Raw genomic sequence first — 17,450 nt, forward strand, 5'->3', positions numbered from 1 at the left:
AACTGTTCATGTCATTTATCGTGCTGCGGAGATATGGACAAAAAAACTGTTACTAGGCCTGAATTTGACCATATTCCCCTAGATTTTTTTTATATTTTCCAAGCAATCCTACAATTGGGTCCTAAAATTTTTAATAAAATCTTGTTTTTATTTAACAACCCGAAAGAGCATGTTACTTCAACTACTTTAGCATTTTTTCCCGCTCAAATAACGACTATATCATATTAAAGCTTTAATTTAAAAATTGGGTCCATAAATGAACCTTGACACTTGAGATCATGTTTGACGTTCGCTTAGTCGACAAAAACACCACAGGGGTTTTAGTTTCAACACTGGGGTTGTTTCTATCTGACATTTCGGAAGGGACACGGAAAACAAAATACACCCAAAATTTGAGTTTAAGCCAAGGGGTGTGACAAAATCTAAAAAAATGTTTTTTCGACTTAAACCAACGGAAAACATTAGAAAATTGAGTAAACATGTGTTTTTGGCTTAAATTTAAGCGATTGGCACTAAAATCGGGACAGGGTTTTAGGACCCTATTTTTCCAAGAGTTCCTAATGCATTTTTTCCAGTAATTCTTCCGGTTATTTTCGTATAGGCTTTTTCAGGAATTGCAGTATGGTATTTTGAATTATTCCACGAAATTTATTAGGCACTCTTCCGTCACTTCCTCAACAAGTTCGTACAGTAATTCCTCATGAAGCTTCTCCAGGAATTTCCGCCAGAGACTTCTCTAAAGATTTCTCCAGTATTTCATCCATACCATTCCCGTAGTCTGTTTACTTCAGGTTTATAAAATAAATTGTTTATGAATTCATGAAAAGTTAATTAGGAAAAAAAATGCTGTAATTCCCTAAATTCTCCAAATATTCCGTTCGAAGATGTTTTTAAGGGATTCGTCAAGAAAATCATAAAGGATGGGGTTTTGTTTGGTATTTTAAAATAATCATTTAAGCAATATTTCGGACAACCATCTAAAACCTTCCTACAAAGATCCTTGTATGGGTTCTTTCCTGCATCATTTTAGCATGATTTCACCAAGGGTTCCATGTGTGATTATTTTATTAATTTCTGTAGATTTCCTAAGAGAAGTTACTGTTTAAATTCTTAAAGAAATCCTAAACGAAAGTTTTGGAGGAAAAAGTTACAGTTTTTTGTAGCTTGTACAAAAGAAAACACATTTGTTCAAGTATAACACAATTTTAATACGCTTCAATATTATGATTTTGATATAATAAATGATTAAACAAGATTTCAATTTGTAGACTCAATGGCATTTCTATTCACATAATGACAGCTCGTCCCGAAGCAAAATTTGCCGAGCGGTAATTTGAAAGTGATTTCCATATCCAGCAATTCGAAATTAGAATAGCTGGCTCAGGATCAAGGAAGTCGAGCGATGCTCTATTGCGAGATAACTCATCGACAAATGCATCTCTTGCATAATACTTGTAGGTTGGTTAAGATTAAGTATTCCATCAGACTGGAGCATCTCAAATTAATACATGAGCTGCCCAAAATATGCAGAAACAGCGAAAGAACAAATCGGTATCTATTCAGTGTTACCAGATGAGAAAAAGCACAGAATACACTGTGTAACACGTATGATAAGAAAGCAACATATTCAAGGGCACAATATTACAATGAACTACGCCAAACAGCCAAAATTGATTAGGTAGCTAAATATATTCTATAATCTCTTTCAGAAATCGACTCGGGCGAATTCGATCCCACACCGGTGCTGGAGGAAAAGGAACACGTCCCATTCGGTGGTGCCTCCGTCACGCTAGACAGTGACCCACTCAGGGCGGCAAGAAAGTTCTACGAGATTGTCAACGACCGTCGAAGCGTGCGCAAGTTTAGCTCCCGTCCGGTGGACCCGGCTGTAGTCGTACAATGTATTCACGCGGCCGGCACTAGCCCAAGTGGTGCCCATACGGAACCGTGGACGTTCTGTCTGATATCGAACACCGACGTCAAGGAACAGATCCGAGAAATCATCGAAGCAGAAGAACTGGTCAACTATCAGCAGCGGATGTCCAAACAGTGGACCACCGATTTGCGACCGTTGAAGACCAACCACGTGAAGGAATATCTCACCGAAGCGCCATACCTGATACTGATATTCAAGCAAACGTACGGTTTCAAAGAGGACGGCGCGAAGAAGCAGCATTATTATAACGAAATATCCACATCGATTGCGACGGGAATTTTGCTGTGCGCACTGCAGGCTGCAGGGCTGAACTCGCTCGTTACCACCCCGTTGAACTGTGGGCCGGCGTTGCGGAATTTGCTGGGTCGACCGGTAAACGAGAAGCTGTTGGTTTTGCTTCCGGTGGGCTATGCAGCCGATGAGTGTACGGTTCCGGACTTGCAGCGCAAACCAGTTGATGACATTTTAGTTAAATATTAATGGAATGTTGAATTATGTTGGCACTGTATAGTAAATTGCTTCCTAAACTAAATGATCCCTGCAGAGAAACATGGTGTATGTCTTCGAGTCACCAGGAGTCTCTTATCTACAAATTCCTTCCCAGATTTTTAACGTTAGATCTCGAGAATTTTTTTGTAGAGATTCCTTCATTTTTGCATTCAGATTTTTTGAAGGGTGCCTTTAAAAATAAATTCCTCTAGCTATTATTCCGAGAAATCCTTTATCATTAATCTGAGATTTAAAATGGATCATTGAAGGTAGTTTTTGCAAGTGCTCACCGCATCAAAACAAAGGCGCCACTGTATGCGATTCAACATTGTGACAGCATTGCTGTTCTGTCAAACACACAAGGCTACGGTGGCGCTATCTATGCTTTCCATAGCGGCCGTTTTGGTTATTTTAATGATCCATTAATTCGTCCAAGGTTTTTTCATAAATTTTCTTCAGGAGTTTTATACCAAAAATATATTTGTGGACTCACATAAATTCTTAATGGAATCTTTTGCTTCTCCACGAGTTTATCCGAAAAATTTTGCAGAATATTATTTAGGATTACGTTCGAATAATTTGTACAATAATCAATCCAGAAATATATTTCAAAATTCCAACAGGTATCTTCAAAGATCCTCGCGAGAATTCTGTCCTGCAGGAGTTTATTATTTTCCAAGAAGTTTAAAGGTGAAACATCTCGGACTCCAAAAATGGCCGTCACAATGGCCGACTTGTACCCCTACACGGAAAAAAATTCCGTGGTTAAAACTACTATTTTAGCTGACTACGCCAATTCTTAAAACTACCATGGAATTTTAGACCAATTTACTATGTTTACGGTATATCACACCACATTACTGGTACGTTTGACAGAAATAATTTACAACAATCTAACTTCGACTACAGACATGGTAAAATTAAGCGCATTTCTGGTCTGCTGAAAATTGCCGGTGCGAGCGTTTGGGTTAACCCCCTAAAATGGTAGTTTTTACCGCACATTTTTTTTGCGTGTACTCACGTTTTCAAAGGCACAAAAATGGGGAAATAGTTGGCAAATCTCGAAAACTTGTTCAAATAGTCTCAAGTCAAAAAAGTGAATAAACTTACTCTAATCCTACGTGTTTCGCAGGCGAAATTCCACATGTTCCGCTCCTACCCGACTAGATTTTTCACTTTTAAAACGTTTAATTTCCGGATTTACAAAACGACGAAAGTAAGATTTTCAACTTTCGCAGCCTAACCACTACTTTCGCCGCCCCGCTGTATAGAGAGACAAAGTGACTTAACCGCGAATCAAAACAAAACACTACTTGAGCCGATTTTACACTGGTAGAAAAACGTCGAAAGTAACTGTATGAAACGGCTTATCATTTTGTTATAATTATTTTTGTTGAAAATAATAGAAACTACCTAGTTTTTGAACGCGATCTGATTGTATGCAATATTTGAGCGATGTACACGGCGAAAAAATGTTAAAAAGTTGATTCATTTTAAAACAGTTTTAGAAAACAGGTTGTGATTCTTCTCAATTAGTTTTCTCAAAACCGTATGAAAGTTACTTACGTCGATTTGAAAAAGTAATCGAGAAATGTTTCTGATCTTCTTATTTTAAGCTTTTTTTTGGCTAGTGCACAAAGCCAAAATAAAAAGTTCCCGGTTGTTGGATGCTTTCTTCGCGTGATTTGTGCCATTGAAGTTTCAGTGCAATCTTAGAAGTTGATTTAAAACTGTTTCACCTTAAAAGTTAGGATGAATCTCTGGAGTAATTCCTGAAGGTATGCTTAAGGAATTCCTAGTTAAAATCTTAAAGAAATCCCGATAGATGATTTTACAAGAAATCCATGAAGGCATCTCTGAAGAAGTTATTGGTTAAATTTTAAAACATGTTTCAAACGGAAATCTTAGAGAATGTCTTTGGAAAATTGATGGAAGAATCATTAGATAAAACCCCGGACGGTTCACGACTTTTTTGGGAACCTTCCTTTCCTTAGCCTAGTGATAATGACCGCGGCTATCTAGCCATGCTGAAGGTGTCTGGGTTCGATTCTCGGTTGTTTCAGAATCGATAAATTTTATCAGATATTAAAGATAATATCTTGGGATATTGCAAGCATTGAAAAATAATAGTTTTTTTTTTTAGTAAATTGCATCATTTTATGGGGGTGCCCATCTTGCCCCGCACTTTTTTTTGACCGATGATAAAAAAGCTATTTTTTAACGTGTTATTTGGAAATTTATTTATCAATTTTTAAAACTTTTAATGGTTGGAGGTCAAAGTAATAATGTAAAAGATAAGGATGGTTACCAATTTTACCAAAATAAGAACGTTTAAGTAGGCTTAAATCGCGCTTATCCTTAGGGTGCTCATCTTGCCCCGCCTGACCCTACCTGCCTTACGATATAAGAAAGCCAGTTAATATCTGTGGATGTGCTCATTGAATACTAAACTGAGAAGCTGTCCCAATGAGGACGTAATGTCAAGAAGAAGAACAAGACTTTCTTGGGCAATTTCAAATAAATCTTTTGGGGGAAATTCTGATGGTCTCCCAATGATTTTTGAAAAATTGACTCTTAATCTTGTCGGTTTCCCTTTACAATAGGTATGTTATGCACTCAGATAAAAAGATGTAATAAGTTCATAATATTTATTTAAATACCTTACTGAGACAGCATCTAAAAAAAATCGAAGAGATAGACTTCCCGCATAGAAAAATACATTTTGGCTTACATTGAAAACAGTACATTTCTTCTAACTGGTAAGGTTACTGTATCTTAAACCGTCACTTACATGTTGCACAATATAAAGCAAAAAGCTTTAGACTATGAAAAACGGTTTCACCAACTCATGTCAAATAGTGACAGTATGCCGTAATACTTAAATACTGTTTAATGATACAGGGATGAAAACCTGGAAGAAATGGTGGAAATATAACGCCACATTTTGTCAAATTGTTTGATAGTTGACATTTTTGCTACCTAACACACACATTGACATTTTACTATATGTTACATTTAATGAACTGTTCGGCAAAATGTTGAATGCATTGGTAGTTGTAAGCTATTTGCTTACCCATCGTATTCATGCACACGCATGAAAAAAGTGGAAAACTAGCTGTGCAAGTTCGATTTAAAAATCGATAATATCGCTTAATCGTTATTTTCCTCGTAGACTTGTACTCATGCATTTCATCAAAAAAGTAGACAAAACAAAACCAAAACCTCAAAAAAGTAGACAAAACAAAACCAAAAACCTCGATTTTCTTTGACCGATATGTGACTATACCGGGAAATAAACAAAGAAAAAGTTTGTCTAACGCTGACTTTAAGCCCTGCAAAACCATGGTATTTTTTTTAGTGTGCATATTGTTTATTTTGTGATAGCTCCTCTTGTGGAAAAATTTAGACGCAGTGAAAAACGAAAAAAAACGTGCATCTGCCGCTGATTCTCGAGGAATCTCAGTGGATCCCCCGGATGTATCTTCGAGGCATCGGTTGGAATCTTCGAGCATCGGCAACGCTGAAACTTCCCCCCAAGAATTCATCCATAGTACCCGAACGACAGATTTTGACCACCGATCAGCAGTGTTGTGAAAAACTCAATTTCTCACAACTCACGCTTGAGATTTTTCATGCGTGAGTTGTCAATCATGCAACTCAGCAGTCAAAAAATCATGGATGAGTTGGCTCACCTTTTTAACTCATTGTCTCGTATTTCCACAGTTTACTCACACACGGCAATAATTTCTTGTTAGTCTGGTAAAATTATGTTAATCCTTTCTAACGTAAACAACAACATTCGGGTTTCACGAGCTTTTGCCGGGTTTTGCGACTGAATCATTTTTTACGGTTTGAGTTGATTGAGTTGATTTTGCATCAAAATCTCAAGCGTGAGATTTGCGAAGCAGATCTCTAATGAGATGGCTCTCACGGGAGAGCGTATTGATTAATATTTTGAGTGTGAGTCTATCAACACTGCCGATCAGATTTCAATTCAACCTGATGATGTCATCCGCGGGATAGTGCTGCTGTTGCTCGCGGTACAGCGGTACCAGACGAGGCAGGCATAGGAGGAGATTGCCTAACGGTGACTGCATCAGGATCAGGATACATCGCTCTGGAAAAAGTGTTTTCCCGGAATGAATATCGCGTCTCCAGTTCAATGCTGGAATGATCGACACGCGAAAACCGATGTTTTTCTAATTCTATGCGTCCAACCTAACGTCGGTCATACTGCGCTGGACAGCGGATTTGGTGTGCTACACCGCGCACGTTGCCCGACATAACTCCAACGCATGGATTTGAGGATAATTTGTGTTTCGCGGGTCGAAAATTGCGAGTTTCAACTGTGTGACTGAAAATCTTTTGTATTATTCAAAAATTATGCAACTAATTTTTAATGTATTTTTAAAGATAACTAAAATGTTGAAGTTTATGCGATTCATATAATAAAAGTGTTTTAGTGCATTAAAAAATAAATGTTTGTTCTGGATTTATCGTGTTTGAAAGAAAAACATGGAATCATTTTTGGGTCTATTTAAAAAAAAATCATATGGTATGAATACAACAAAACAATAAAGCAAAGCGTTAAAATACCATTAGGCAAAATAAAACAATAGTTCTACATACAGTGGACATTTTTATTTCTCAGTTATTGTTAAACAGTTTTTGAACTGTTCGCATTATAGTGGATTGGGAGAAAAATGGATAGTATATTGACCAAATAGCAAATTGTAAGTCGCAAAATTTGTTCGGGAAAATCGCCAAATTTGAATGGTTACATAACTTAACCGCCTATTCCCCACATTGTAATTTGTTCAATTAACGTTTACCAAACTGTAAAAACAGTTTGTGGTACAGCAGACATATTGTTATTTTTTACGTTGCACGAAATCATTTCAATATTGTCATAAATGGTTGTGGATGGTATATGGAACAGTACTAGTATGGTTCGTATTTATGCGGGTTGTAAAAATTTAAATAAAATAAATGACTGTATCATAAGGATTAATCGATTAATTGTACCGATCGATATTGACAGACATCCCTATCGGTACTCACCAGTCAGTTTCGATTATCGGTTAAAATCGTTCAACAACCCGCGCGTCGGAGTGTTGTTTTCTGAGAAAATTTCCGGTCTTGGAGATTCCGCAATTTCAGTTAGTTTATCGCATATTTTCAAACTAGTTATCGGCCTTTCCCGTTCACAAAAAAAATAAAAGTGCTGTGTACTGAAAACTTACGAAAATCATTGAATTATTTGACTGCTCATCGCTTGACCATATGAAAAGTGCCCTATCGGTATTTTTGTTCTACTGCCACACAGCCCGTTACGGTATCAACGATGTAAACAACACCAACACATTCGAAACACTGTCAACCCGAAAGTGTCATTCGCCATCTTGCTTCTGCTGTGCGAACGACGGGAAATACGATTCCAAGTAGATTTTGTTCATCAATCACTGGCGCGAGAAGCTTGGGTGAATCAAACAGACCAAGAAGAAAATTAATTTGTTCTGCGACATGAAAGCGTGAAAATTGAAGTGAAGTTTGTAAAACTCGAGGAAGGTTTTTGAGAAAAGTCCACGGTTCAAATTTTCCCCTCGTTTACGTTATCATTTTGCGACACCGTCAGTCAGCAGCCGTTATTATTGACGTTACGTTTGGTGAGTGCCATCGGTCTGTGTAGTGGTAGCCAGGAGTGCATCCACCAGAGTGAGGAAGTTGAAAGTTTTGATCGAAGGAAGACTTTAGGCTGAAGTGATTTTTCGTGCTTCATCGAAATCGGAAGAAGTTTTGCGGGGCGGACTGCGAAAAATCGTCAAATTCGGTCTTGGTGCGTTCGCGGAGGATCGTTCCGTCGCTTTGGTTCTATTTCCGGTCGGATTTCGTGGGGGGAAAAGTGAATCGTGAACCAGAAGGGAAAGCCATAATCGCCATTTCTCGCGTAACAATTCAAAAGGGCCAATCCTCAGATCGTTGACTCTGAGAAAATTCGATTTGAATATTATTCACCACATTTTCAATTCCTATTTTTCAGTATTCAATTCAATCAATGTGATTTCTTGCTAGTTGAGTGACGATTTACTATTACTACACGCTAATAATTGATTTTATTCTGAAAACTGACAAAAATGTGGAAAAAATGATAAGTTTAAATGCTTGGCCTATTTTCGATTTTCATCAAGGCATGGGCCTTTTTTATTGGCCAAAATAGAATTTTATTAGCGTGCTTGGCCCAAGGCTAGGCCTTTTCGGTTTTCAATGAATGAGCAAGAGAGAGTCATTGGCCTCTCACCATGCTAAGGCCAATGACAGTTTGCGAAATTTTCCGATTGTAGGCCCTCTTGATGGAGCGAGAACCAATCATTGGCCTTTTCGAGTGGGGGCCAATGAATGATTTGGAAAAAAAGCGGTTATTGGCCGTTTTGAAAACCGAGTTTATAACGGTAAGTTTTATGATTATGTTGACAATGTTTGCATAGTTTGTGGGTGTTGGAAGATGCTATCGAATGGTATCAAAACCCGATTTGTTTACAATTTGATCATTGGCCCTTTAGAACTGTTACGCGAGATTTTTGGTCATTGGAAGAAGAGCCTTCAGGTGTGGATTTTGTGCGGTGAAATTTGGTAGTGAAGTGCTTGCAGGAGTGGCAGTTTGTGGTAAGTGGAATAATATTTTTATTTGGAATTTATGGGAAAATAATTCGTAACTTTCAGAAAAGGATCATATTTTCGGGGAAGGAGTGCTGTGAGTGCAATTTTTCAGATGAGAGGTTATGTCGTAATGTTGACAAATTTTATCACAATCATCTGATGGCAGTTCGAAAGATCTGTCAATGTTGCGAGGAAAACAACAAACCTCGCGTAACAGTTAAAAAGGGCCAATCCTCAGATCGTTAGTTTTGAGAAAATTCGATGTGAATTTGTTCACCATTTTTTCAATTCATATTATTATATTATTATATTCTCAGGATTCAAATCAATGAATGTGATTTCTTGCTCGTTAAGTGACGATTTATTATAGCTACCTAGGGAGGAGGATCCTATTCTTGGCACTTTTGTTTCACTTCGGCAGTGTTGTTTTTTTTTAAAGCTACTGAGCTCATATTTGGCCATATTTGGCGTCTCATTGATCAGTTTTATTTTAAATACTGCCAAAAATGTGGAAAAAGTTGAGTTTAAATGCTTGGAAGTTTTTCAACTGTCTACCAAGCATTCTCGCGTAACAATTCAAAAGGGCCAATCCTCAGATCGTTGACTCTGAGAAAATTCGATTTGAATATTGTTCACCACATTCCTATTCCTATTTCTCAGTGTTCAAGTCAATCAATGTGATTTCTTGCTTGTTGAGTGACGATTTACTATTACTACACGCTAATAATTGATTTTATTTTGAAAACTGACAAAAATGTGGAAAAAAAAGATGAGTTTAAATGCTTGGCCCATTTTCGATTTTCAACAAGGCATGGGCCTTTTTTATTGGCCAAATTGAATTTTATTAGAGTGCTTGGCCGAAGGGTAGGCCTTTTCGGTTTTCAATGAATGAGCAAGAGAGAGTCATTGGCCTCTCACCATGCTAAGGCCAATGACAGTTTGCGAAATTTTCCGATTGTAGGACCTCTTGATGGAGCGAGAACCGATCATTGGCCTTTTCGAGCGGGGGCCAATGAATAATTTGGAAAAAAGCGGTTATTGGCCGTTTTGAAAATCGAGTTTATAACGGTAAGTTTTATGATTATGTTGACAATATTTGCATAGTTTGTGGGTGTTGGGGATGCTATCGAATGGTATCAAAACCCGATTTGGTTACAATTTGATCATTGGCCCTTTAGAACTGTTACGCGAGCATTGACGTTTTTTATAGTTGGTTTTTAGTAGCGTGTTTTGGCCCATGGCTTGGCCCTTTCGGTTTACAACGAATGAAAAAGAGGGATTCATTGGCTTCTCACCATGCTAAGGGCAACGGCAGTTTGCGAAATTTCCCGATTGTAGGTCCTCTTGATGGAGAGAGACTCGATCATTGGCCGTTTTGAGCAGGAGTTCTTTCATGCAAACTTCCATCAGATAGTTTAATCAGTTTTGGATTTTTTCTGGAAATATTTCTTTTTCTTTCGTGGAATTCCGAATTTCTGAAAAACTTGACAACTCCCTCCTTGGAGGGAGAAATTCTTGGATAAACATCTTGAGAACTGTATTTACTAATTTTCAGAATAATCCCCGATGCAATATGTGCAGAAATCTTTGGGAGTAATCCTAGACAAATTTCAGGAAGTATCCTTAGAAAATCTACTAGTCAATTAAAGGAAAGTGTATGAAAGATACACTGTATGAATTTGTGGAGAAATCGTAGGAAGAACTTCTGGAAAAAATCATCAATACTTTTCTTGAAAAGTTCGAAAAGGAACTGCGTTTTCTTCAGCAGTGGAATTATTTCTGAAAACAAACTTTGTCTAACATGACGTCTATGAGAAAATCGAAGGAAACTGTATGGAAGAAACTCGGGAACTTATGTAGAACTCATTTTGGTCATCATTGAGCAATTTTTGATAGAATCCCTTTAGTTCGCCTGCGCTCTGTCATTACGTCCCACTTGGAATGGAGCCTGCTTCTTCGCTTAATGTTCTTATGAGCACTTCCACAGTTAATACCTGAGCACTTCCATTGCCAATCAATTATATTTTTACATGTGTTGTGAGCCGTATCTTATACTTGGCACCTTTGATTCACTTCGGCGGGGAAGTTTTTCGAAAACTACTGAGCTAATATTTGGCCACCATATGTTTCTAGCCCGGTGGGATTCGTACACATGACCTTGCATGGTCCATTTGGATAGCTGCGAGCTTACCGCAACGGCTATTTGGACCTCTTTAGTAATATCTGGCGGTGTTCTTAGAAGAACTCTTGGTTAAATTTTTGAAGAAATTCTGTTAAAAGTATTATGGAAAATCCATGGGAACAACAATTTTACATGCTCACTAGTGCCACCTAGCGGCATAATCTCGAACCAAACGGTTTGTCTTCCGGATGACCTTGACCTTCTGAACAACTTTGCCGAAGACCCGAACTTTCTATCTCTTGTGGATCACAAGCTAGAACTTGTTTAAAATGCTCAATTTTACATGCTCACTTGCGCCACCTAGCGACCAAATCTCGAAACAAAATGTTTGTCATCCGGATATCCTTGACCTTCTGAACAACTTTGCCCAAGACCGGATTCGAGGTGAACACCATTTTTGCGGGATTCCGGACAACAGGCATTTTTACAACGTGTCTTGCCCATCGTACCCTTCCAGCTCTGGCGACTTTCTGGATACTGTGTTCACCGTAGAGTTGCGCAAGCTCGTGGTTCATTTTTCTCCCCCATACGCCGTTCACACATACTCCGCCAAAGATCGTCGGAAGCACACGTCGTTCTAAAACTCCTAACGCTTGCAGGTCCTCTTCGAGCATTGTCCACGTATCATGCCCGTAGATGGCTACCGGTCTTATCAGCGTCTTGTAGATGGTGCACTTAGTACGGAAGTGAAGTTTACCAGACCGCAAGGTCTTGTGGAGTCCGTAGTAAGCACGACTTCCGGCAATGATACGTCTTCGAATTTCTCTGCTGCAGTTGTTATCTAACTCATTCCCGTTGATCATCACGCGTCTGCCAATGCGAGCTCTATCGCGCTCGGTTCCTCCAGCCAGCAGATATTTCGTCTTCGACGTTCTTCCGACAATGTCCACATCGTCAGCAAAACAGATGAACTGTTTGGATTTATTCAGGATCGTGCCCCGTATGTTGAAACCAGCCCGTTTCATAACACCTTCTAGCGCAATATTAAACAGGAGGCAGGAAAGACCATCGCCTTGTCGAAGTCCTTTACGTGTTTCAAACGGGTCCGATAATGCACCCGATATCTTCACATAGCACTGTACACTATCCATCGTTACCTTGATCAGTCTAGTCAGTTTCCCGGGGAAACCATTCTCGTCCATAATCTTCCATAGGCCGATTTGAAATCGATGAATAAGTGGTGCGTAGGGACTTGATATTCGCGACACTTTTGGAGGATCCGCCGCAACATAAAGATTTGGTCTGTCGTCTATCGCCCGTCCACAACACTGGCTTGATAACTTCCCACAAATCTGCTTGCTAGTGGTGATAGACAGCGGAAGATGATCTGGGAAAGCACTTTATAGGCTGCGTTAAGAATGGTGATTGGGTATATTATTCCCTCCTTCCACACCTCCGGTAGCTGTTCTGTATCCCAGATCCTGTCTATCAAGCGGTGCAGACAAGTGGCCAACCTGTCCGCCCATTTTAATAAGTTCCGCTCCAATACCATCCTTTCCTGCTGATTTTTTGTTCTTGAACTGTTTGATAGCATCCTTAACTTCACTTATTGTGGGAGTTGGCACATCTCCCTCATCCGCCGTACTGATGAAGCCATTCCTCCTACTGTCTTGGTATTCCTCCTATGCGCCATTTAGGTGTTCACCGTAGTGTTCTTTCAATCAAATTGCTTCCACCTTTCAATCACCTCACGTTCGTCCGTCAAGATACCTCCATTCTTATCCCGTCACATTTCGGCTCGCGGCACAAAGCCTTTGCGGGATGGGTGTTTCTTGAGTTTCTTGAAGAACGATACAGCTGCTCCATGTCTTCGCACTCCAATTCTTCCATGCGGCGCTTTTTATCCCGGAATAAATGGGTTCGCTGTCTTCGCTTCTGTTTGTATCGTTCCACGTTTTGACGGGTGCCTTGCTGCAGCATAATCGCCCGCGCTGCATCCTTTTCGTCCAAAACCGTCTGACACTTCTCGTCGAATCAACCGTTCCGCCGTTTTCATTCCACGAACCCAATGGCACTTTCCACTGCTTTGACAGTACTCCAGCAGTTCTCAAGAGGGGCATTGAATCATTCAAAGCTGAATATTATTTATTTACAGCTTATTTTTCGACTTTCACACTAAATGACCAGCCCACTAAACTCTGCCGTATTTATATTGCCTAATAAAATTTGCTTCTTTGTACATCTGGTACTACTATTTACACGCAGAGAAAAATATTGTAAATGCAAACAAATTCTGTATAGATTCAACAAATTTTATTTTTGACTCACGGCCTATCGGTATTATTTGTTGACTCAATGATTACTTCCATTTATTCCTACAAAATAAATTGTTGTTTCTAAAAATTTCTCAAAATAGCCAGCTTTCAAAAACAAAAAGAAATAAAATTGAAACAAAAATATAATTTGTTGATTCTAAAAACACCTCATATTGAAGTAACAAAAAATGTGCGTTGAAACAAAAACCAAAATATTGTTGTTTCTACAATAATGTTTATTGACATAAACGAAACCAAAACATTGAAAAAAAAAATCATAAATTTTATTATTATTTCTAATAATTTAATGCAGAAAGAGCTTTCCAGATAATAATAATAATTGAATGAGTTTCGAACTATAACATGTAAGCCAAGATCTAGTCCGATACCATCGCCACAGCTGAACCACCGGCCGAAGCTAATTTGAGATATTCTGAAGTGAAAAAATAAATAAGAAGTACACCTTGACAGTTAACTGACAGCTGTCGAGCGATAAACATCATTTCATCGTTTCACATCACAAATCAATTAAAGCCTGTCCACGTTAAATTTCGGACACCCAAATAATGGCAGCAAAAAAAGTTACTCATAATTCAACAAAAACAATTGTTTATTTCAGAATAAAAGAGTTATATCTACAAAATAAACAGTTGACAAGGATGTAAATCCTTCTTTCTGTAAAATTCTCGAACTTTCTGTGGTACACCCGCCATCCGTGTCCGAAATTTATCGTGGACAGGCTTTATAATAATTTTCGTTTGGCCAATGGTTACCCCAGTCGTTCATGTGGAAAACCATAAAAGCTGATGGTGTGCCTTCCGGACCCTCCGACGGCGGTAGTCGGAGTGGCGTCCGCAAAATAAGTAGTATTCTGGAACGTCGTAGCTACGATAAAGGAAAAACAAAAGCGCAGCTAACCTCAACGCTGCAAACCGACTCATCCGATCAGATAGTGGTACCGGTGGTGGAACCTCATCTAAATCGCTCCCGTAGTGCATCTATGTCCGACTTCCCGGTTTTGGAATCGGAGAACTCTGGTGGTCCAGCACAAGTGTGTCCATCAATTCCACTGCGAAACAGTTTCGAGCTCTTGGTGCAGCAAAACAACATTGATGACGTCGAGAACGAGATGACGAATGTGAGCCAGAACATTCAAACAAATTCTGCTCGTTGTCCTCCTATCACCGTATGGAAGATGTCCGTACAGGACATTAACAAGCTGCTGTATCAACTGAACGGCGACGGAAAGTTCGTGCTGAAAAATTCGAAAGGAGCAGTCCAAATTCGAACAAAGTGTAGTTCACTGTTTGTTGACATCCAAGAGGCACTCAAACAATTAAATGTCGAATTCTACACGCATGCAACTCGTGATGATGCATCAGAGGGATTCCACGGAGGCATGCAAGTCGATTCTGGTCGACCATTTCAAAAATATCTGAAACTTTGCACAGTTTTTCAGTTCCATCTAAATCGTCATTTTCCGATATCAAATCTTCAAGTTGAGTCACGACTAACTTTTCAAAAGGGTGTATGTGAAAATGGTTCAAAAATATTCAAAAAGCTGCACAGCAAAAACGGTTTGTTCGATTGTTAGACAACTAAAGAAACAAAGTTAGACAACTAAATAAAGATTCCAAAAAAAATACACACAGTAAAAAAATATTTTTTTTGCATTAAAAACCATCATTTTTGTCACAAAAACTCAAATATCTCAAAACCCTATCGGAATACCAACGTAAATTTGGTGATGGTAAGCCAATAAACAAAAAAGTTATGACATTTCAAATATTTCACAAATTTGACACTTAGTGAAAAATTATTTTTTTTTCATTTTAATTTTTTTTAGGACCGCAGTTTGTTGCTGATTTTTTTGTTAAGGGTACCACATGAGGTTAACAAGTTGTTTTCATGATATTTTATTTAATTATTCATAACTATTATAGCATCTATTAGAAAGTTAGACGCGATCCAGTGTTGTGATCTAAAGTCTTGATAGTGTCATATTTTTTATTGTACGTAACTGAAGAAAAATTCTCTCAATAGTGTTGAAACCTTTTGATAAAAGTAACCTATAAGAAATCTAATATTGAAGACAAAAGCTACAAAAAAAGTTTTCTATACAGGTATACGACTAGTTTACCTGCAAAAAGTTTACCTCGTAGAGAACAAGGCGGGTCTATACCCAGATGATCTAGTATACGTAAAGCAGGTCGGTTTTCTCGGCGCTGGTTTTCTCCACAAAGTTAAAATCTAATTACACCTGGGTATAGACCCGCCTTGGTAGAGAATAGACTTTGTTAATCATATTTGGGAGAAAGCGAGTAACTTCAACAACATCATGTGAAAATACAACATCAAATTGCTATCTACGATCTTATTCGGATTGTCCAGATTCTTCATCATTGGAAAATACTTTATTCGCTGAGTTTGAGGAAAATTATATTGATCAGTTATCATTTGAGCAATGGGTGACCACGGATAGGTGTGACCTAGAAACTATTGTAAAACCTGTAGAAGAGTTTGTGTCATTTTTTTTGCTTGAAATTAGAAAGTTTAATTCCTCACGACTTTATTAAAACAGGGCAATCCCGCTTTTTAAAAAATACGAAAAATACATTACAAGATGGTGAATTTTTAGTCATTTGTGATTTTTCTGAAAACTATAGCTTTGTATTGCAAGATGAAGTGCAGTCCCATCACTGGAACGTACAACAAGCTACAATTCATCCATTCGTTATTTATTTCAATGGAAGTACGCAAATTGAACATTTTAGTTTTATTGTAATTTCCGAAGATTTAAGACACGACTCAGTATCTGTAAATTTGTTCATTGCCAAAATGATTAACTTTTTACGCGTTGATAAGGATAAAGAAAACAGAAAGATATATTTCATGTCTGATGGAGCAGCATCGCAGTACAAAAACCGTAAGAATTTTTCGAGCCTATGTCAATTTAAATCAAAGTACGGAATTGATGCAGAATGGCATTTCTTTGCTACGTCACATGGCAAAGGTCCTTGTGATGCTATTGGAGGAACCATAAAGCGCTTGGCCACAAGAGCAAGTTTAGCCAAAGAACGTGAGCATCCAATTAAAACTGCAAAAGAACTATTTGATTGGGCGAATCGCAGAAAAGAAGAAGATTTAACAAAATTATCATTTTGTTTTACTACTACTGAAGAGTACGAATTAACGGCCACAGAGCTCAGCGAGCAATATAATAACGCGAAAACGATCCAAGGAACCCAAAAATTTCACTGTTTCATTCCATTGTCAGAAAATAAAATTAAAGCAAAACTATGCTCGAACTGTACTGATAATGATGCAAAAGTGTTCGAATTTTTTGGAATCTTTATTTAGTTGTCTAACTTTGTTTCTTTAGTTGTCTAACAATCGAACGAACCGTTTTTGCTGTGCAGCTTTTTGAATATTTTTGAATCATTTTCACATACACCCTTTTGAAAAGTTAGTCGTGACTCAACTTGAAGATTTGATATCGGAAAATGACGATTTAGATGGAACTGGAAAACTGTGCAAAGTTTCAGCTCAATAGAAAAAAAATGAATTAAAAAATTTACCAAATTTTGGTGCTGTTGCTTGGAATCACTCATCAGTGAAAATCGTTCTTTCGGGTCTCCCTGTTTATAACATTGAAAAACAAATAAATTTTTAGATAAATTATTTGATCTGCATCTGACTTCTTTCCTAAATTTGTGTGTTTGAAAAGTGAACTCAAATGTTGAAGTTGGATTACTCTTGAATCTTAGATTTTCACATCACTCAAGGTAATGGAAACAAATAATTATAAATTCAAATTGAAGAAAATGTCAAAATCGCAAAAAAAAATCAAATCTTTCTAAATTGCCAACAAATTCAAAGAATATCAAAATTCAGTCAACTCTCTCCAAAATTCGATATTTCGTATCTCAAT

The 17,450-nt window shown here is 38.0% G+C and overlaps 2 protein-coding genes across 7 annotated transcripts in view; both read left to right on the top strand.

The window, feature by feature from the left end:
* LOC5572342 (iodotyrosine deiodinase 1) overlaps positions 1-2,485 on the top strand; it is a 28,735-nt gene extending 26,250 nt beyond the window's left edge. For all 3 annotated transcript variants that reach the window (XM_021841137.1, XM_021841138.1, XM_021841139.1), the window contains one exon: positions 1,710-2,485. In XM_021841137.1, coding sequence (XP_021696829.1) covers positions 1,710-2,416 — 707 coding nt within the window. In that variant the 3' untranslated portion in view covers positions 2,417-2,485. The remainder of the gene's footprint in view (positions 1-1,709) is intronic.
* Positions 2,486-7,479: 4,994 nt separating this feature from the next.
* Positions 7,480-17,450, top strand: part of LOC5574425 (ribosomal protein S6 kinase alpha-5) — a 90,978-nt gene continuing 81,007 nt past the window's right edge. The window contains exon 1 of one of the 4 annotated variants that reach the window (XM_021841142.1): positions 7,480-8,091. The gene's annotated coding sequence lies outside the window, so the exon portion shown is untranslated. Of the gene's footprint in view, positions 8,092-8,985; positions 9,089-17,450 lie in introns of those variants that run through there. The other 3 variants (XM_021841143.1, XM_021841144.1, XM_021841141.1) reach the window with 3 other exon arrangements.

Source organism: Aedes aegypti, chromosome 2, assembly GCF_002204515.2.
Source record: "Aedes aegypti strain LVP_AGWG chromosome 2, AaegL5.0 Primary Assembly, whole genome shotgun sequence".
In the NCBI taxonomy this organism is placed as follows: Eukaryota; Metazoa; Arthropoda; class Insecta; order Diptera; family Culicidae; genus Aedes; species Aedes aegypti.